At 33.9% G+C, this 22472-nt stretch overlaps 1 protein-coding gene across 1 annotated transcript in view; it reads left to right on the top strand.

Annotated features, from left to right (window-relative positions):
- PCLO (piccolo presynaptic cytomatrix protein) overlaps window positions 1–22472 on the top strand; it is a 382295-nt gene that overhangs the window by 217922 nt on the left and 141901 nt on the right. Inside the window, exon 7 of the mRNA XM_003782629.2 lies at window positions 16760–18935. Coding sequence (XP_003782677.1) covers window positions 16760–18935 — 2176 coding nt within the window. The remainder of the gene's footprint in view (window positions 1–16759; window positions 18936–22472) is intronic.

The following is a 22472-nucleotide window of genomic DNA, read 5'->3' as shown; positions in this document are numbered from 1 at the left end:
GCTGAGTCACACAGGAGTACAAGGAGTGGCACTGTGGACTGCGAAGCCTTCGCTTTACAGGCAGGAATATAAGGAAAGATTTAGGTGTTAGAAATAATTAGGAACTAACAAGATTTCTAAATGCCTTTCAATTCTACAAAAGCATGATACCTAAGCAGGATTTTAATATATATCCAATGAAATATAAATTTTAGGTCATAAAATATACATTATCTATCAATAATAGACATTTGTATCATGAAAATATGGCCAGTTACATGGTAACATATATTAAAATATTTGTGAGTACACAAATAATATGAAATTTGAGGAAAAAAATGTATTTTTTAAGACCTAGCATTTCAAAAGTATAAAATTAATTTCCCAATTTCTACATCCAAGGCTGCTGTGTTGACCTTGATTTTAGTAACTTTTCTGTAACACCCCAAATCGTCCTTCTGGCTTCCTTTCCCGGCACTAATTTTTCGGCGTCTTCCCCTTTCTCTTTTACTGTGCTTTCGCTTTTTCTTCTATCTTATTACTCTAAGTGTTCCGTATGATTTCAGTTTTTGCTATATCCCACTCCACCCTAAGAAACCTTGTCTTCATGTGGCAAACACCACAAAAACGTTACATAAGTTCATTCCTAAGATATGAATACTGAAGCTTCATCATTGTGATGGTAAAAGAAGTCTAACAATTTTTGGATTCATTCCTGATTTCTATATCATCCAATAAAAAGCGTATCACATAGTAACTGTAATTCCCAAAATGTATTATCCCAGCATATTTGGGGACCAAATTAGACTGAAAGACTGGGGTTATAATTTTTTAGTTAAGAAAGTATCCTCCAGGGCAGCGCCTATGGTTCAAAGGAGTAGGGCGCCAGCCCCATATACCGGAGGTGGCAGATTCAAACCCAACCCTGGCCAAAAACTATAAAAAAAAAAAAAAAAAAAGAAAAAAAGAAATTATCTGCCACAGAAATGAGAGTTCAGGTATTCAACTGTAACCCCTTTGGACATTAGTTTCTACTTTTTTTGAAATGAGTCCAGTGCCTTTGTGTTATTCTAAACCTCTCATGCAATTTGGTAGAGTAAAAAATTTTAGTAAATTTCATACTATTTTTAATAACAAAATTCTGCAAAAAAAAAAAAAAAACCTTTCAAATACATAGGATGGTATTATTTCTTAGAATCTTTAGTGACTCTTCTTGCTAACATGATAAAGTCTAAAGAGCGCGTGGCATTTGAGGCACGCTGTGGTGCAGCTTCCCCCCGATGCTGTTTCTCGCTGCCTCTCTCCCTGTTTCTACACTATGGGGTAGGCATTGTAGGTCCTGGGACATCAGTGTGTGTGTTTTCGTTTCTTTGGCCGTGTGTTCTGCCGCCAGAAAATCTCTCCCTATAAGCCTTGTGGTCAACCTCTTACCTTTAGAGCTCCCACACAGGCCGCCTCCCCACATGCCACTTCTCAACCTGAGATGCAGGCACCTTCCTCTACTGTCTGAGAACCACATACAAGCGTTTATTATGAAATTCACCATGTTAAGTTACAGTTCTTGGTGAAATGTCTCTGTTATTTTTCTAAGCTCTGAGAGCTGCATGAAAGCAGAAACGATACCAGCATCATTCATCTGTATGTCACTGTGGCTTAGCCCAGAAGGTGACACCAAGTTAAGATTTAGTAAATATTGGAAAGATGGATGGATAAAGGACAAACACTTAGATTTCACCAATTCCAAGCACCTACAGTATACATTTAATTACATGTAAAGTCCTCTGCCTTGACCCCAGCTCATTTCAAAGACTAACAGTAATTGTTTTGCATGTGTCTTCTAGCAGTGTAGGAAGTATACACTCTGCTTAGAGAACAAGGATTGATAGTTTGAGAAATATCATATGCAGATGTCATGAAAATTGAAAATAAGTTTTATATTGACAATTAATTTAGTTTGTTTACTCTCTGCCCACAGTTATGATTTGCTTCCTCTGAACCTTCAAATGTAGAATTGACTTAAATTAACAGATAAGAACATATTGTCTTCACACATGTCCATTATTTATCATACGCGCTAATATGGAAATTTGCATTATAGGTTATTTTTAGTTTTTAAAATGTTGAGCTTTCAATAAATTACATTGTGCTTGAGCTTTAGTATTAGAAAAAAATGAGTTAAGCCCTAGTTACGTCATTTAGTAATGATACAACTTTGGCCAAGTTACATAATGTCTCTAAAGTTATAAATATCTCAAATCTGGCATTACTAATAGTTCCTTTCTAATGAAGTTGTGGCAGAGATTTTATAAGATTTTATATACGAAGCTCTTAATGACACCCAGAATGTAGTAAGAATTGTTATGTTTCACATCTTAATCTTTTACATATTGTAGCAAAAGGTTTTATTGATTTTCTCTTTTTTCTTGTATGTCCTGTCATTCCTACCCACTCTGGTCCTGACCCTCAGACTATATTTTGCTTATCTCCTTTTCCCCACAAAACACTTTTTCTTCAAACACTCAACCCCAAACCGCTACCTTTCCTCTCTCAGGTACTGAGCTGTGAAGAATCCATCCTCATAGATTTTATTTGCTCTCCTGTAATCTATTCCTTAACATAGTTTAATTGTTTGCTTTTCCCAGGGTTGTAGTGACTGTTTAAATGATAAACAAACAAAAATGTGTCTAAATCCGCCTCTGTGTGACACCTGTCCAGGGTGGTAAAGGGGCCATGTGAATAAGCATTTTCATCCTGAGCCTTCCACCTGTGCTTCTAGTAACCTCTTATTGCTCCGTTTCAGAATTATCTCACTTTTGTTCTTTGTCCCATGTCTAAGATGTCCCTGTTTCACTTGCCAATTAATTTCATTACACCATTTTTAACTATTTTTGTTTATTTTTATATTTTTTATTTTTCTAAGAAGTTTTCTAACTGACTTACATACTTTTCCTAGTAGTACTGAAATACGGACCAAGTGGGCACTGTTATGTAAATAAAGGAGACATTATCTATAAATTGACTTAAATTGCTGACAAAGTTAACACATTTTGTTACACTAACCCTTTTAGAAGAACTTTTCCATTTAGCAGTGCCCTTAGTTAGCAAACATATTATTATTCTCTTGTTTAAACATTTACTTAAGGTAAAAATAGCAAATGTATCTATGCAAATCACGATATTATGTGACACTGATTTATAAATATTTGAAACCTATATATATCATTCAATAATGCTATTCTAAATTACAAATTCTGTCTTTAAAAAATTGGTCAGCATGGCTTTCCTGTACCCACCTCCAAAACATAATATGCTCATTGAAATAACTAGCCTATGCACGCGAGGACTGTTTTCACCTGTATACATAGATAAATAAACACGTTTTGATTGAGTGACACTCAAATTTAATCAATGATTTTTAGGCGCTTGAGCAGTACATTTAAATTGCCCCTTCTCTTTTTTTGAAGTAAAAACAAATAAGCCATGGCATGTGTTTACCATAAAGCTGAATCTTCCTTTTTTGAACCGTTGTATATTCTAGTTAAATATATAATAGGCACCTGAAGATAGGTATAAAATACTTACATTAAACGTGTGTAAAAATATATTGATGTAAGGGAATTCTATTAATATTTAATACAATTAAATATGTTGAAAAATATATATAAGGAATGCTATTATTAATTGGTATGTCTAAAGACGCCAGGCAGGAAAAATCAAGCTGGGAGATTATAAGCAATTTTTGTAAATTGTGAGATTTGAAAGACCATAATAAAGAGAAAGACTAAATAAGATGGGCTGGTGAGTAATATATACCACATCTTTGAAATCATGGGAAAACAATCTGGATGCCATAAAATCATCAGTAGAGAAATTTGAGAAATAAGAAAAGGATTGCCATGCCGATTGTGGTGTCTGAGAAATGGCTTGGAGTAAGAAAACACTTGAGAAAGCGCCTTTCATTTTCCAATTATGACTTAGGACTCTCGACGAAGAAAGACTGAGAATTTGAAAGCTTGAGTGTATACATAGATTGTTCTAGAAAGGGGCAAGCTTATTGACAAAGTGATAATTAACAGGTTGAAAAAAAAGATGGTTGATTATCTCCTGGAAGAGAAAGAATTAGCCAGGATCGTATGTGTGATAACTACTTCACATTTATACTTATGACATAAATATGTAGAATGATAGATTGAAAACCTCCAAGGCAGTGTGCATTTCGTCCTAACTGTAGTACTCGATCAGGCCATTTATCAATACTGGGTTTTAGGAAGAATTAATCTTTCACTCGAGCACTGTAAGTGAAAACTTCTCTGAGCAGATTGGTTAGAGAATATGAATATTCCTCTTAAACTCTAGATATGTCTGTGACAATCGAATAAAGCAGTTTCCAGAGAGGAAAAGGAAACAGAATTCCACATATTTGGCCATTACAGTGAACTATGTCAAAGACTCATATGAACAGAATATGCTTTGTCCCTTCTTTAGCCTCTGATTTAATAGGAAAAGGAGAAGAGAGGAAGTGAGGGAGAAATATACACACACACACACACATACATCAAAAATGTTCACCCTAAAAAACTTCCAAGAGGGGTTTCTAAAATACTTTATACAGATTTTAGGAAAGGAAAGAAATTAATCTCTTTGGGACTTTCCAGAAAATCTAAGGCAATAAATGTCACACAGACTGGCGTCTCTAATGCTTCTGTCCAGTGAGGTAGAAACTAGTTTTCTGCTTGACTGCTCAGCCCAAGAGCAATGACTTTCAGCAAGAAAACAAACAAACTGGGACAAAAGGTGCATTAAGGAAAGCTTCACTGTGTCTGATGAAACACGGAGGTTCATTTCTGTACCATTAATTGGAGAAGATTTTTCCATACTACTGGATTTTGAGAAATATCTTGTAAGGGTGCCACTTTTAAGTACATTCTGTTACTTTATTTTCATTCTCTTATTAATACGGTCCTGTAATTTAGTTTCTCACATTTTTCTTGCCACTAGAAGCTTACAATTAGAGAAAAGCTACTGACTGAAAACAATTTAAATTACATTTGCAAAGAGTAAGATTCTCATTCATTGCCGTGGAGATGGAAGAGTGTTTATTGATAAAGATGTCTATAATTTTTCAGCAATTCAGAGATATTCTCATAGGATCATGATGGTGCTCATCTGATGTTTTGATCCATGGACTAGTTATTAAACTATTCTACAGAACTCTACTTAAAGAATTTTGATGTTTTATTTTCTATATGTGAGGCACCATGCCCTATCACAATACATAATGGATTGTCAATGTTTTTACCAGTATTGAAAGTATTTTTTATGAGTGGCATCATTAGAATTTACTTTTCTACAGATCACTCTTTTATCTTTTATATTTCTTAAGTGTTTTAAAGCAATGGAAATTATTGAGCCTTTTCATTGAACCTGCATATTTTATCTCCATGGGACGATAGTGCAGGATAGAGGGGAGGGTGATGAATAATGGGTCATTTTGGTAACATATTATTAAGGGCATAGTGCATGGACAAGCTGCTAAATATTTCTATATTACCTATCATTTTGTCTGAGAACTGGAAACTGCTGCTGTTTGGGCACAGGCGGGAACCTCCTGAAGATGTACTGATATTACCACTGACACTGGAGAGAGCAAAGTGTGGCACCCAGTCCTAAAAGGAAGGCTGTGCAAAGGCGTGTTTTCTAATATTGAGCCTTATGCTTGCCTTCTGGCTTCATCATTCTCTCCCACCCTAATTTCCCAAATTTAAAGGAAGATGCTGGCCTAGGTTTATACGTTTTAAAGAACTATCTCATTTGGGCATATTTCACCTCCCTTCTTAATGCTTAAAACGTAGAGCTCTTTTTAGATGATCTGTATACCCTAGGAATGAGTGAGTGGCCAGGAACAGTAGCAAAAGAAAGTAAAGTCAGAGAATAGTGTACTGGGTATATAGTGTGTATACTATTATTATTACCATCACAGAATAAAATACTTATTTTCATGTTCAATATAAGTATAGTTCCTGAGTCAGAAAAGTTCAAATAGGGTGGGTAAAATGATCCTCAACACAATTTCTACTCTCAGATTTTGTGTGCATTATTACACAATTAAAGGGTACAGTCCTTGTCTTATTCATCATTGTAATAAACTTAGAGCAGCTAGGAAGTCTTAACAAAGTGCATTTATAGAATTTTTCAGCCAGAGTGGCAGTTCTTACACTCTTAATTTTTCTACAGTTATTGCAGTTGTGGAAAATTTCTCCGGGTTTTAATGAGGTTAGGCTAGAAAGATGAATCTTCTGCACTAAGTGGGCTCATTCTCGTAATTGTAGACAACTGTTTTTCCCCGTTCTCTAGTAAAACTGTATTATAAAAAGCCTGGTTGAATATTTTTTGAATATTCGTTCATATTAACCTAACATTTAAGAAGTTTCCTGTATAATAAAGAAATTAATTTTAGGCTCATAAAATTTTATAACAAGGCAAAATAATTAACAATCCTTATGAATTTCCTTAGATCATTACCATAACCCAGGACGTATATTTTTATGAGTGTTTTACCCTTTATCCCAGTTCTCTTCTCAAGGAACCAATTTTCAGTTATCCTAAGAACTCCGGCTTTTCCCATTCAGCCGAAGGCACTGTGATACACAAATAGCAGTATTCTCTTTCTCAAGAGATATACTAAATAGCAATAAATAACAATCTCTTCCTGAAAACATTATCTACCATGTTTCCCCGAAAATAAGACACTATCTTATATTTATTTTTTTCTCAAGAAGACGCACTAGGGCTTATTTTCCAGGGGTGTCTTATTTTTATTAAGTATCCTACAACAATCTACATTTATTCAAATACAGTTAAGTCATCTTCTTCTGGAACCTGACAGGGGGAGCCGATCTTGTTGGTGGGGCTGGTGCTAGTGATGCGTGAACTCCTTTCCCCTAGCTGTTCGCATGTGCACAATAGGATGCCTGCAACTCACGTGTACCCATGCAAGTTCAAACGGCTTGGAGAAAGGAGCTGTGGCAGATAAAAGGTATTCCAGTCTTCCTTACCACTATGCAGATACCCTGCATAGCCATGCCCATCACTAGGTCTTATTATTGAGGTAGGGCTTATATTTAACGAATGCATAGAAATCCTGCTAGGGCTTATTTGGGGGGTAGGTCTTATTTTCGGGGAAACACAGTATTATGTAGTATATTTCTCACCTCGGTGGCTTTCAACTAGGAACTGTTTTGTTCCCCAGGAGACATTTGGCAATGCCCAGTGACATTTTCTATTGACTTGTGTGCTGATATTATCTAGTGGAGTGGAGGCAATTAAACATCTTTCAATGCACAGAATAAGCCCACACAACATAGAAACGTCTGGTCCAAAAATGTCATTAGTGTCAAGAGTGAGAAACATTGCTTAATTACCTGCATTGATGTTGGACCATGAGTAGCCAGGCTCTGGATGTGGTTCCCTGACTGCTTAGATTTCATGTTACCATTTTACATTCTCATGGCCAAAACTGTGTTGGTGACTATCGTGGAAAAACATTCAACGTTCTGCTGAAGCAAAGCTAGACTGCATCTGTTGCTTCTCTCATATCTCTGTGGACTGCCACATTATCGTTGAAGGAAATTAAATTCAGCTGTCACAATTTTCTCTTTGACAAAGCCGCGCTGATTGCTGCCCAGTACACTGCACAGCAAGTCAGTGCCCGTGATTGCACATTTACAGTTTGACAGTTTGCCCTGGTATTACATGTGGTATAGGAGTTAATTTGACCAACATGTAATAACCAGAATTGCCTTTTCCATCTACAAAAAAAGAAAATGACTGAATGAATTGAGATTTTAATGTAGATGTAGCTTTCAAGGTTTGTTTTGTTGTGTACATTTTTTTTTTCCTTTCCGTTTTTTTCCCCTGTCTCTCTCTTTAGAACATTCCGGATGTATTTTCATCTCCTGGATATTAATGCATCACAAGTCCCAAATTAAACCAAATTATCTGAGGTATTTCTTTGAAAATTTACATTTTATACTGTTTCCTTCACTTAAAAATTGTTCTCCTCTTAAAAATCCACCTGTTCTTTAAGACCTAGGTTTCAGGTTTTATCCTAATCCATCCTTCTTTCCTCAAGAAAGTGAACTTTTTTCACGTAGGTCCCCGTGTGCTCTATTTGTATTCACTTCTAACTCATGTCTGCCATGTTATATGGTCAGCCTTTGAAGAGGTTCTATATCAACATATCTTCTTTATTAATACTTTTGTATGGAATTACACTGTTTGAAAAAGAATACACATCTCCATCATCCACATGGAAAGGGCCTTCGTACAGATCCTTCCTGCTTAGCTGAAAGAACAAACCTAAAATCCAATATATTACCAGGATGAATAATTATTTCTGACAGCAGATATGGCTTTCTATGTTTATAAAATTAAAAAATACATTCCTATGTCACTCCAAGGTATAGTGGTTTAGAAGTATATCTTTGATACCAACATCAAGAATAACTTAGCAAAAGACTGAGATGCTTTCTTTATACAATCATCCCCCCCCCGCAAATTTCCAATTTATGAGTTCTTTGTGGACAAGGCATAGGTTTGTTCTATCCCATGCCTGTTAGCTGGTACTGTTTCCTAGGTACTGTTCCTTAAGTACCTAGAAAAATATATTTTAGATTTACTAGTAACTCTTTAAATAAATTGAATTTTGCAATATTATGATGTACAGAGGGTCCACAAAGTTTGTGTTCAATACATACACACTAACTTTATGGACCCCCTATATAACAATTGATAAATAATTTTCGTGTGGCATTTATGAATTTAAGCAGTAGTCCCTGTGTATTTTTCACTTGTTCAACTTTGAGGGGAAAAATATTCTTTCCTCATGCTTAGATGGAGTTTAGAGTATTTTGACAATGAGATAACATATACACATATATTTAGAGTACTTAGTATAGTTTGTCCACCACATATTTCACTTATTATTTTTATTTATATTCCGGATACCTCAGAACAAGCAAGAATTCCTTTACTTTGCCATACATAAATGATATAGACTGCATGATATAACTGAAATCCCCTAAATAAAATGTCATTTAAAATAACTTTGGACAATATATGCAAACCAATTGAAGCCAATTAATTGATAAATAGCTACACCCTTACATGAGAGAAAAACATAATTAAATTCAAGTGGGGGAAAGGAGGGGAACGATTCCCAAGGGCTCAAGTACTACTTGAACTTGACCTAACAAACCCAAACAATATAACCTAATCATTTGTACCCTCCTATTAATCTGAAAAAAATAAATAATCAAAATAACTTTGGACAGCAAAAGTAATCGTGGAAAATAACTTTGGACAGCAAAAGTAATTGCTTGTTACCCCAATTCCCTCCTTATTATTTCCGTGGTATTACAATCTATGATTAGCTATTTCTCCAGTCCCCCTTAAACCTCCCTTCTATAGTTATGATTTCTTATTCCTTTCTCTTTGTCTACTGTTCACAAAGATATTTTATAATGCTTTAAATTTATATATGTAGTATATCACAAAGTTTTTTCAGATTAGGGACCCTAGATCTATCTGAAAACAACTTTTACTCACTTGGCCAAAAGGGAATACATTATTAAACACCAAGTTTGTTCCTAGACGTCATGCCTTCCAGCTACATCTCCTTAAGTCATGATGAACTTTCTTTTATTCATCTCTTGATCTTTCTAAGTAAATTCTATTGTTTTGTTTTTCTCTGTTTTGGAGTCCTGAGCTCTTAATTTTCTGTTACATTGATTTAATCAGAATTAAATTAATTTTTGTGGTCTTAAAAATCTGTTCTTTCACAATTATAAGTTGGCCAAGCATCACTTCACATTCTCCATTTTATATTTCTGTCTGTCCTTTTCAGCAAAATTAATCAGTCCTAAGACAAAGTATACCCTTCGTATGCACACACTGAAATTTAAACATCTAGGTTCTGAACAGTTTTACACTTTGAGTCTCTTTATAAATTTGCCTGGCAAAGTGCTTTGAACAGAAGAGGCACTTAGTAACTTCCTAAGGGAATCGAACTGCTTTGTATTTTAGGGAAAATAGGAAAGGAAATAGTATGCTGTGAAGGAAAAGGATGGGGTGAGTGATCGTATTTAAGATTTAACCCAAACTAGGACGCAGCCCAATAAAGAACTGCAGTTTGTACGTAGGGCTCTTGTATTCTTCTTCCCACATCCTCCGTCATTGTTTAAAACCTACTGATTTTTACTGCTCTCGAGTAGCTGTTCAGGCTCCCTGTGACTCTAGTGGTGTTTCTGTGGGCACCTTCTGAGAACAGAAATTTCAAACTGTCAATGCAGCCTAAAACCTTCTTTCTATTCTTTTTGGCTTTTTGTTTGTTTGTTTGTTTGTTTTCTTTTTGTTTGTTTTTGCTTCAGCCAGCATTTTGAAGCCGTGTAGAGACCAAAATTTTTAAATCTGGATCTTTCTACTTTTGAACAAAACAGAGGTTCTCACAATACTAGACCTCTAGTTCTCCATGACAGCAATCTTCTAGGGCCAGCCATGACATATAGGACTTAAACTCAGTACATCCACCTCCATTTTCTTTTTTTTCTTACAATTGTTAATATTCTTTATTAACAAATCAAAATTGTGTCCATTTGTGGGATACAACATGATGGGTTGATACAAGTATATAATGTGAGATGATTAAATCAACTCAATTAACATGTTAAGCCTTCTAATAAGTGTGTAATGCTATGTTGTTGGGTTTTTAACTTGTATTCTTTTTAACTGTGGTGGATTAATTGACAAAGAACCAGCTTACATTGATCACCTTCATTTTCTTAATCTCATACTAACCTGCCTCACATGTGCTGCCTTTTGGCCCCTGCAGGCTTTTGCATTATGACCTCTGCCGTAGTCAAGATAATCCTCCATTTTTATCCCCAGTAGAACTTCCCTGATGTGACTTACATGTTATTATAAGGTTTTTTGTATTCTTAATTATTATGAATGCATAATAATTGCACACAACTATGAGGTGCATGTGATACTTTGATACAAGCATATAATATGTAATAATTAAAGCAGATACATTGGAATATCCATCACTTCAATCTGATCATTTATCATTTCTTTGTTAAGAAATTCCAAGACTACTCTTTTAGTTATTTTAAAATGTCTGATAAATTATTTCTAACCAGAGTCAGTCTATTGTGTTACCAAACACTAGATCTTGTGCTTTACATCTAGAAGGGGATAAAGAGGAGGTGGTTTTTAGGAGTTCTAATATTTTATCACTTCACCAACTTAAAAGTAACTTCTGACAACGTTGTTATAGTTTAAAGATCTCCATAATGGTGATAAATTCAGTCCTAATGAAGCCCAGTTTAAATGTTATATTTGGACTTGAAAGTCAGTTCTTTTCAAACTACACATTACATTAATTATATATTGTATCAATGTGCAAGGTAGACTCTGACCTGTTGTGTTTAAGTAATATAATGTTGAACAAACATTGATCAACCCGTATATACTCTTTTGTGTCACTATAAACACTAGCTATAAATCCTGCCCCTGATGCAAAGGCAATCACAGGAAGAAAAGTGAGCCAGCAAAATTTTCATTTGGGATTCTTCTCTCTTTGGTGCAACTTTTTTAGGCGTCATTGTGGTAAATGCTCACCGTTTTCATCCAATATATGAAGATTGTGTCCCAATCCCTTTTCCTAAGTCGAAAGTTGTAGATATTTGAGCTCCCATCAGAATCTAGCAGTCCTCCATCAGTATATGTTAAAAAGTAGATGTTATTATCTATATTGAAATTAAAATATACTCTTATAGTTCTGAAGTGTTCATGTAATTTTAAAGACGGTCTTTACATTGCGAGATGCCAAAAGGTAACAGTAATGCAATAGCTGTTAATAATCATGTTTATGCTAATGCCCAGCACATGGTAGCCAGTACTATATATATGTGTGTGTGTGTGTGTGTATAAATATATATGTATTTTTTTTGATTGAGGGGATGAATCAATGAATGGACTTGATTGAAGGATATCTGGATTTGCTAAATAGATAAAATTGATTTCTAACATTTATGTCTATGGAATTCTACTACCTAGAAATCAATGACTTTGATTGTTTTATCTTTGCTTTGCTTTGCTTTTTTTCAAAATAATTTCCTTTATTTCTCATCACCAATGCACATTTGAAAATATCTATTTGAATAGCTAATAAGAAGGCTTTTACCACAATTAGGTTTGCACATCTACTTGGAGTCTTCTAATAGAATGTTGTGTGATAAAGGCTCATCTGTAGAAATGCACCTGTCGTCACTTAGAACGTCTTTACATTTGACAACAATCTAATTATAGAATACTCTCTGATAGTGTCAAGATATTGCCTCCTTAATTAACCTGGGACTGGGAAACTGGTTTTATTGGAAACTATTTAAGCTTGAAAATAATACTACTTTCACTCTGAAGATGGAATCCCTTTGATTTGGGGGGAACTGAAGCTTGATGTTAACTTTTTTTTTTTTTTTGAAGTTTTTGGCCAGGGCTGGGTTTGAACCTGCCACCTCCTGCATATGGGGCCAGCGCCCTACTCATTTGAGCCACAGGCACCACCTGCTAGATGTTAACTTTTAAGAATTCAACTTTGTTGTGATATAGAGTATTCTGTCAGATAATTTTATTAAAACAAATACTCTGTGTGTTGGTCATTTCAGACACAAGGACTTTGACCAGATATGTGTATATACAGTGCTTTCTCTGGGCCAATAGTTAATCTAGATTATTGTGCTAATGCACTTACTTCTTAGACAAACCAGATATGTAAGAATAAATATTAACCACCTTTGACATATGAAATAACTGAGGACCAGGGAATGTAAACAGACTGATATAGGTCTCATGGCTCAGAAAGGGCAGAGATCTTCGTCTGAAACTCCATAGAACCTCGACTGAGAGAGTAAGTTTTCAGTTACAACATACTGCCTTGGATTTGTGAGGAATATGGCGGAGGCCTTGGCAAGTCTGCAAATTTATGACTGTCTGTGTACTTGGGGTAAAAGCTATTGTGTTACAAAGTAGAGAACAGCAAAGCTATTTAGATTTCTGGGGACTGAGTGGTCAATTAGATTAATCATCTTGATTCTACTAACCAGCTCTACTCTTTATTTCCATGATTCACACACATGGCTCACAAAATATTAATTAACATGAGTCCTGGATCATTACATATTTGTAACCATGGAAGATAGTTAGAAGGCCCCAATACTTAGAATGCGTCTTTAACCTAGGACGTTGTTTTTCTTAATAAAGTTGAATTTGGTAAGCCTGTTCTTTCAAATGAAAATAGAAAGAATTAAACATAAAGTTAAGTTATAAAAACAAAAAGTTTACATCTAAAAACAGTAATAACAAGAACTTCCACAGATTTCTCCCTACTTCACTAAGCATTATTCTTAATGCAGTAATCATTTTTGTGTTTCTTCAGATTGTATACTCTCATTTTATTCATTGAATTCTAAAAATTTCACTTTTTGATTCAGAACTTTTAAAAATGGCCACAGTTCTTATTTTATCTTTTCATTTCTTCATTTTTTCATTTAAAAATATTTGCATTCATTTAATGGGCATTTTTTATTGTAGATTAATCTGAGGGTACAAATGATTAGGTTACATTGTTTGCTTTTCTAAGGTACAGTTCAAGTTGTAGTTGAGCCCTTCACCCAGGGGGTATGCTGTATAAACTTACATTGTGCACATTAGGTGAGAGTTTATCAATCCCTCTCCTACCCCTTTTGCCAGTTCCCTTGTTCTCCTTGAATTGATAATACTTGTATTTAGGGTATTACAATATTTCTAAGAGTTAAATTTATAAATGTACTTGCCTACCAAGAAATTTCTTTTTATTCTACTTTTTCCAATTCCTAGTAACAATTTCCGTTTTGTATGCTTCCTTTACACCAAGTTAACATTTATTTTTATTAACCTGGATGTTTTTCTTAATCAGTGGATGTTGTTAACTCCTTTTGGTGGGACAGAAAGTCCTTGCTCTGAGATATCTTGAAATACCAATGCCTTAACACTTCTAGATTAAATTAAATATACTTTTATTAAACCATTTCACAATAACCAGGTAGTATAGGTAAACATTTTCTTTTTTCATTGTTTCAGGTTAATTTGAAGGTACAAAAATTAGGTTACAATGTTTGTATCTGTTAGGTACATTTCCTCTTATAATTGTGTCCCACGCCTAAGAGGTGTGCCATGCACTCCGACATTGTACCCATTAAGTGGGAGTATACAAATCTCCCACCCTACTTCCCCTCTCTGCCCCCTTCTTGCCCTCACCCCCACCTTAAATTGATTTGAGATCTTCTCTTATGTGGGCATGTATTAGATCATTTACTGCCTTGACATTAGAATTGAGTACATTGGATTCCTGCTTCTCCATTCTTGTGATACTTTACTAAGAATGTGTTCCAGTTCTATCCAGGTTAATACAAAAAGTATAAAGGTTCCATCTTTTTAATGGCTGAATAGTATTCCATGGCATACATATACTATAGTTTGTTAATCCATTCCTGGGTTGGTAGGAATTTAGGTTGTTTCCACATTTTGGTGATTGTAAATTGAGCTGTGATGAACTGCAGTGCCTATTCCAAAACACTTTCAATTTACAGATTCTTATCATATTCCATGGTATACATATGTGATTTTCAGCCTCCTATTGAACACCATTATATTCAAAAGACTGAAAAGGTTGTTGTGGGAAAACGTTTAAAAAATATAGTGTACATATCTATATTGGTATTTTGGAAATTTTGAAATTAACATAATTATGACATCTCAGTTTTTCTTTTATTACTATTTAATTATGACTAGTTAGTAGTAAAAGTATAGCATGCATACTTTTTCATAAATAAATTTTTTAAATTGAAAATGTAATTTTATCCAAAAAGCATAATTTTCTATAGAAATAAGGGAATTATTGAAGGAGCTAATATTTAATAGATACCTATAGTATGGCCACAGTTCTTATATTTTTTTCATTTCTTCATTTAAAAATATCTGTATCAAGTATCTATCAAGTATTTAGCACAATTGTTTCATTTGATGTTTATCAAAATTCTCTAACTAAATTGTAAGTACTATACAAAGTAAAAATAATTGAGGGTGAGTGAGAATGAATAACAAGTCAGATAGCTGCCTTGGAGGCTCCCATTGCCCATGGTCCTTAAGATTTCTCTGTGAGGAGGAACAAACTACAATTCCAAATTAAGGTCCCCTGTTTCACAGGTTTAAGTTACTTATTCATTTCCATCCAAATATTTTAGATTTTGGAAGTATACTTTAACCTCAATAAACTTTTAGGATGTTGTTTCATATTATGATGTCTACTAAAGAAAGGACTAGTGGAGGCTCACAAAGGAGGTGGGGAAAAAAAAAGGATAACAAAGTAGATTAAAAAAAACATGAAGAAAATAAATTTGGAAATAATAAAACACAATTAAAACAGAGAGTCTTGGAAAAATGTGAGCTAATGAATAAGGTATAATTATCAGGTCCAGGTGGCACCTGTGGCTCAAAGGAGTAGGGCTCCTGCTCCATATGCCAGAGGTGGCGGATTCAAACCCAGCCCCAGCCAAAAAAAAAAAAAAAAAAAAAAAACTGTAATTATCAGGGCCAAAATTTATAGACTCATATATTTTTTCTATTATTTTTACACCTTCTGTATTTACTGTGTGGGTGGGTAGAGTAGAGAATGTCTTTGGATTATAAGAAAAGAAAGCATTTTGTAAAAAATATGCAAGTGAAAGGTGGAATTCCTGAGATCCAGTTAGTATTTGGGTAACTTTGAGTAACATCAGTTTATTTTTATAATGATTTCTTATGTCTTTTGATATTCTAAAATTGTATCATTTTACATATAGACCTGGGATTCTTAGAAGCAAGTTTATGACAAATTAATGGAATGAAATTGAAAATACCTGATTCCTCACCAGCCATATATATAATTTGATTTAAATAGTTTCCATTGGATTTTTATTATAGTCAACTCTTTTTGCTTCATATAGGAGCTATTATAGCAATAAGAATATACTAGAATAATTAAAGAATAATAAAGTTGAAAGAAAATATAAAACCTAATAGTAAGCTATTTATCATAAAAATATTAAAAGATTAAATATAGAAAATTAGTCCAAATTGTCCTTTTTTGAGGGAAAAAAAGGACATTAGAAAATTTGAGGATTTCATTCTAACACATTTTAGGACCAAAATAGAAATTATTGCTACTCCAGGAAGTAAACATAGGAATGGGAAAATAGATGCAATTATTGAACTTGACATAGTAAATAAACATCTTCAACAAATGTAACTTAAATTTTAAACGTTAACACAAGCATTTTGGGAATGGATTTAATAAATAATCTCACATATATTTATATAATTGGAAATTGAGTTTTCAGACTTCTTCTAAAAGTCTGACTGAAAGATAAGCCTGCATAAACAATGTGCTTGGTGCTTGATTTCAAAACTCATTTCTAATGCTACATGGGTTATAATAATAAATAACCGATTACTGAGAAAGAAAAAATTAGTTCATTGCATTTGTGGCCAAAACTTGAAATTATATATAGACTTTTTATGTCTCATATAAAATTTTTATGATTTCATTCATGAAATTATTGTATTAAATGTAAATTATGAAGGTTTTTTGGTCTTTATTTTTTCCTTGATAATAAAGTACTATATTTTGTTTACTTGATTACAGACAAAAGGTTCTCAAACCATGACACCTTCTGGAACCCAGAAAAAAGTAAAGAGAACTCTGCCAAATCCACCTCCTGAGGAGACTTCCACGGGTACTCAGGCCACATACAGCAGCATGGGCACAGTTTCCAGGAGAAGGATCTGCAGAACTAACACAATGGCACGAGCCAAGATTCTCCAGGACATAGACAGAGAGCTTGATCTCGTGGAAAGGGAATCTGCAAAGCTTAGAAAGAAACAGGCAGAGCTTGATGAAGAAGAAAAGGAGATTGATGCCAAGCTACGGTACCTAGAAATGGGAATTAACAGGCGGAAAGAGGCATTGTTAAAGGAGAGAGAAAAGAGAGAGCGAGCCTACCTCCAGGGAGTGGCTGAAGACCGTGATTACATGTCTGACAGCGAGGTGAGCAGCACCAGACCAGCCCGGATAGAAAGTCAGCACGCCATCGAGAGACCAAGAACTGCTCCCCAAACTGAATTCAGCCAATTTATACCACCACAAACGCAAACAGAATCTCAACTGGTGCCTCAGACAAGTCCTTACACACAATACCAATACTCTTCCCCTGTGCTTCCTACCCAAGCACCCACCCCATACACCCAGCAGTCCCATTTTCAGCAACAGACTTTGTACCATCAGCAAGTTTCACCATACCAAACTCAGCCAACGTTCCAAGCTGTGGCCACTATGTCCTTCACACCTCAAGCTCAACCTACCCCAACCCCACAACCTTCTTATCAGTTACCATCACAGATGATGGTGATACAGCAGAAGCCACGGCAAACTACATTATATTTGGAGCCCAAGATAACTTCAAACTATGAAGTGATTCGCAACCAGCCGCTGATGATAGCACCTGTCTCTACTGATAATACATATGCTGTTTCTCATCTTGGTAGTAAGTACAATACACTGGACTTGAGAATAGGTTTGGAGGAAAGAAGCAGCATGGCAAGCAGTCCAATATCAAGCATATCTGCAGATTCCTTCTATGCAGATATTGATCATCACACTCCACGAAATTATGTCCTAATTGATGACATTGGTGAGATTACCAAAGGAACAACAGCATTAAGCACCGCATTTAGCCTTCATGAAAAAGATCTGTCAAAAACAGACCGTCTCCTTCGAACCACCGAGACACGTAGGTCTCAAGAAGTGACAGATTTTCTAGCTCCATTACAGACTTCCTCCAGGCTGCATAGTTACGTGAAGGCGGAGGAAGACCCGATGGAGGAGCCTTATGAGTTAAAGCTTCTGAAACATCAGATAAAGCAAGAATTTCGTAGAGGGACAGAGAGCTTAGATCACCTTGCTGGTCTTTCACATTATTACCATGCCGATACTAGTTACAGACATTTTCCAAAGTCTGAAAAGTATAGCATCAGTAGACTCACACTTGAAAAACAAGCAGCAAAACAACTACCAGCAGCCATACTTTATCAAAAGCAATCAAAGCATAAGAAATCACTCATTGACCCTAAAATGTCAAAATTTTCACCTATTCAAGAAAGTAGGGACCTCGAACCTGATTATTCGAGCTATATGACTGCTAGCACTTCATCTATTGGTGGCATTTCTTCCAGGGCAAGACTTCTTCAAGATGACATCACTTTTGGCCTCAGAAAAAATATTACAGACCAACAAAAATTTATGGGGTCATCTCTTGGCACCTTAGGAAGTACCATACGGTCAGCTCTGCAGGATGAAGCAGATAAGCCATACAGTAGTGGTAGCAGGTCAAGACCTTCCTCCAGACCTTCCTCTGTCTATGGCCTTGATTTATCAATTAAAAGAGATTCTTCTAGCTCTTCGCTGAGACTGAAAGCTCAAGAGGCTGAGGCTCTAGATGTTTCCTTTGGTCATGGATCACCCTCTGCAAGAACTAAGCCTACCAGTTTGCCCATTAGTCAGAGTAGAGGAAGAATACCAATTGTTGCCCAGAATTCTGAAGAAGAAAGCCCACTCAGTCCCGTTGGTCAGCCAATGGGAATGGCCAGGGCTGCAGCTGGACCACTGCCACCAATATCTGCAGACACCAGGGATCAGTTTGGATCGAGTCACTCATTGCCTGAAGTTCAGCAACATATGAGAGAAGAATCACGGACTCGAGGCTATGACCGTGACATAGCATTCATCATGGATGACTTCCAACATGCCATGTCAGACAGTGAAGGTAAATTGGGCCTCACACTACCCTGTTTCCCTCAAAACTCAAACTCTTATTTTTCTGCATGTTTAATTTTCCTTCTCCAAAGATGTATTCTACATTTCTTGGTGTGTCTTTTGCATGTTTACTTCAATTTTATTTCTTATAAATGGAAATTTTATCTTGTGTATAGATTTTGTGGCATGCTTTTCTTTCGTTAGTTTTAGTTTATTCTTTTATTGTTCTATTTCTTGATTGCTTGATTTGTTTGGTGTTGGCTTTTGAAAAATCATTATCAAATAATTCTGTCAATAAAATATAGTCATTCTGTAAATCTATAATTGGGAAGTTTTTCACTGTATGTTTCTTTCATTTTTTAAAATGCATTTTAAAAATTATCAATCAGTTTCTTCCAGTTTGTGGAATTATTACTTAGAACCATGAATTAATTTGCTGATAAACTTTGTAGTAAATAATTATGGCATTTTTGAGATCAGTATTTATTAGTTCAGAGAATGTTATCTTTTGGGGAACTTGTGAATATGTTCTTGATGTTACTATAATACAAAATTTTATAATTCTCCTGAAATAAAAGGTTTCTGTTTTATATCTCTCTCTCTCATTGTGAATACAATTAGTGACAAATTTGTTCATTTTTCATTACATGCTAGGAAGCTTAGCACTAAATAATATGATGAAAATAAATAATCTTGTTACTATGTGTGAAGCATTCTTAAGTTTTAAAATTGAAAAATTGTTAAATTACTTTTGTAACTTCAGCTATTTGGAACTCAAGCCGTCCTCATTTGTTGACTTAGCCTTTTCCTTGGCTTTGCTTTTTTATATTATCCCTTGTTTTTGTATTAAATTGTTTTGCTAGTTTTTAATATTGAAGAAGTGCTTTAATACAAGTGTGTTCCTAAATAAAAACTGGCTTAAAATAATTTTTGTTCAATTATATGAATCCATAGGATTTTTGAAAATTATGTAGTCAAGTCTAATTCTGAAGATGAGGGAGAAGGGGTGCAGGTGTGAACAGCTTGGCTCATATCAAGACTCTTGGCTCTTCTCTCCCCACCCACCTGTGCTTTACATTTGAATATAGGTGTGTATAGAGGTCTAGAAATAAAATGCTATTTCTATTTCATGTCTTTGGAGATGTCAAAGAATTAGAAAATGAACATCTCTCCTGTTAAATCTAACCTCTTTTTGAGGATGCACAGGAAAATACATTTTTGTGAAAAGGATTTTTTCTACTTCTATATCTTGACACAGATATAGTTATAGAAATTCAACTCTAAATTTTTCTTTTTACAGAACTGAAGTAATCACTGAATCTGAAGGAGGACAAAACTGTTTTCCTTGTGAAATTGCAGTAGGCCAATCACTTTTTGATTTCTTTTCTCTCTAGGCAATTTGACTAAACAAATTTTATTAACAGTCAATTAAACAAAACACTATTTTTTATTTAGCCAAATTCTTTATATGTAAAAAAAAGTCTATTGAAGAAAAGTAAGAAGACTCTTCAATAGTTATATCTATAAAATAACAAAATAAAAGCTCTAGAGTGTCTATGGCATAAGTAACCATTTAAAGGCTATGTGTTCATGTATCTGGAATGAATTTGACAAATTCATTGATTCATCACAGATATTTCATTAACAGAGTGCCAGATTTATATATATGTCTAGATATCCCATTATGTAGAATTTATTTACATCTAACTATATAAAAATAACTTTTATTTCTAATTTGTGTTTGAATCATGTATAAGTCACAATCACTAAAGACTATGAAAAGTTATTTTTTTGATAAAGCATGGGAAAAGATGTCATACATCATACAAAATTATGAAATGTATGAAGATGATACTAAAGGAGTAAATAACTAAAATGAAATTTAGAAGAAATTAAAGTAGAATATATTTAAAAATTAAGGATATAAGAAAATTATTCACAAAGAATATACCAATATATAATTAGACAAAACACATATAACTAATTGAATTACATACATATAATTCTGTGTATGTGAATTATAGTGATTACTTTTAAAAGATACACTTAGTAAAATCTTGTCTATTTTCATTGCTTTCATATCCTAAAAATGTAACTTTTCTTCAAGTGACATGTCTACTTTTCTATTGAAATTTTTAATTTCTTGGTCATTTAAGGAAAAAAGTAGAAAGTATTTTTCTTATTCATATAATTTCTAACATTTATGAACTTATGTAATGTGAAGAATATTTTAAAGAAAATTTTAGCAAACATATACTATATCTGTATTTGATAGTACAATAACTATGAACAGTGTAACCTACTATAGGTAATTTAATATCATGTGGACAGCAATTTAAGTGCTTTTAAAGTATTTGTTTTGTGCTTTTTCCAAACTCAAACTCTAGGCTATAGATGTAAGGTTTTTAGATATATTCTGATAGACTCGAGTTAATAGGTAGACATAATTTATGTAGCTTAATATTTATTAATATTTCTGGCTTAAAGCACATTATATTTATTTCTACTACCACAGATCTTTTGTTGAAAACATTCTTCCAAAATGTACTTCATTCTATGTACCCCCTAAAAAGTATCAACATATACAATCTTCTTTAAAAAAATTTTTACCTGGAATTTGATACTGAGGAAAATTAAACTATTAATGTAACTGTTGCTTGTGAACAATACTAGATCCAAAAATGACTTATTTGTCTTTTATATTTAGGCATTCAGGAAAATATTAGCAACTTTTAAAAACGGGGTTTTAATCTCCATAATTAAACTAACTTGGAAAACTTTGTTGTTGTTATACAATTTAATTTATAAAACGGTCTTTAAAGGCTCTACCGTGGAAGATCAGATAATTGTAGTTAAAATAATTAACATTTATGTAGAACTGGCTAATTGATGAGGCAATATAAAAGCAGATTTACTTAATCTGGTTGCTCTTAGTTGATTATAAATTCCTTTAAAGGAATAAAGGATAATAAATATCTTTAGTTAGTTACCTATAGGATTATTATAAGAAATAACAGAAAATTAAAGCACATAATCAGAATTGGAAATAAGTTAACAAAATATAGCACATGTTGAGATTTTACTTCTATAAAGCAGCCAAAGTAAAGACACATTTTACTGAATTGTATTTCAAATGCAGTTAAGAAACTTGTATGTGTAAATAAAATGTGTACTATATTAACCAGAAAATTAATTTATTAAAATCAGTATGGATTATTGCTTTCTTTTAATGAAAAATATATTATAAAGGCCTATACATAGTAAGACAAAAGTAGTATAAACATGGTTGGGGATAATCTGATAAGGCTTCAGAGACTGATAATTAAATAATGGCTTTTTTTATATTTGCTAATCAAATGTCTATTGCACTAAGTTGTTTCTGTAAGTTTAATCACTTGGTTTCGAATCAAGACTATGGAAAGCTATAATGATTATTGAGTATATAGTGAAAAATGTATTTTTATTAATGAGGTCAAAGGGACAAATTAATATTTATTATAAAATGTGTTTATCGACGTTAGGATACTTAACTTTCTCTAGTTGATGA

This window comes from Otolemur garnettii, unplaced genomic scaffold (genome assembly GCF_000181295.1).
Source record: "Otolemur garnettii isolate 467f Iridium unplaced genomic scaffold, OtoGar3 scaffold00005, whole genome shotgun sequence".
In the NCBI taxonomy this organism is placed as follows: Eukaryota; Metazoa; Chordata; class Mammalia; order Primates; family Galagidae; genus Otolemur; species Otolemur garnettii.
This window is presented reverse-complemented; position numbering and strand designations above follow the sequence as displayed.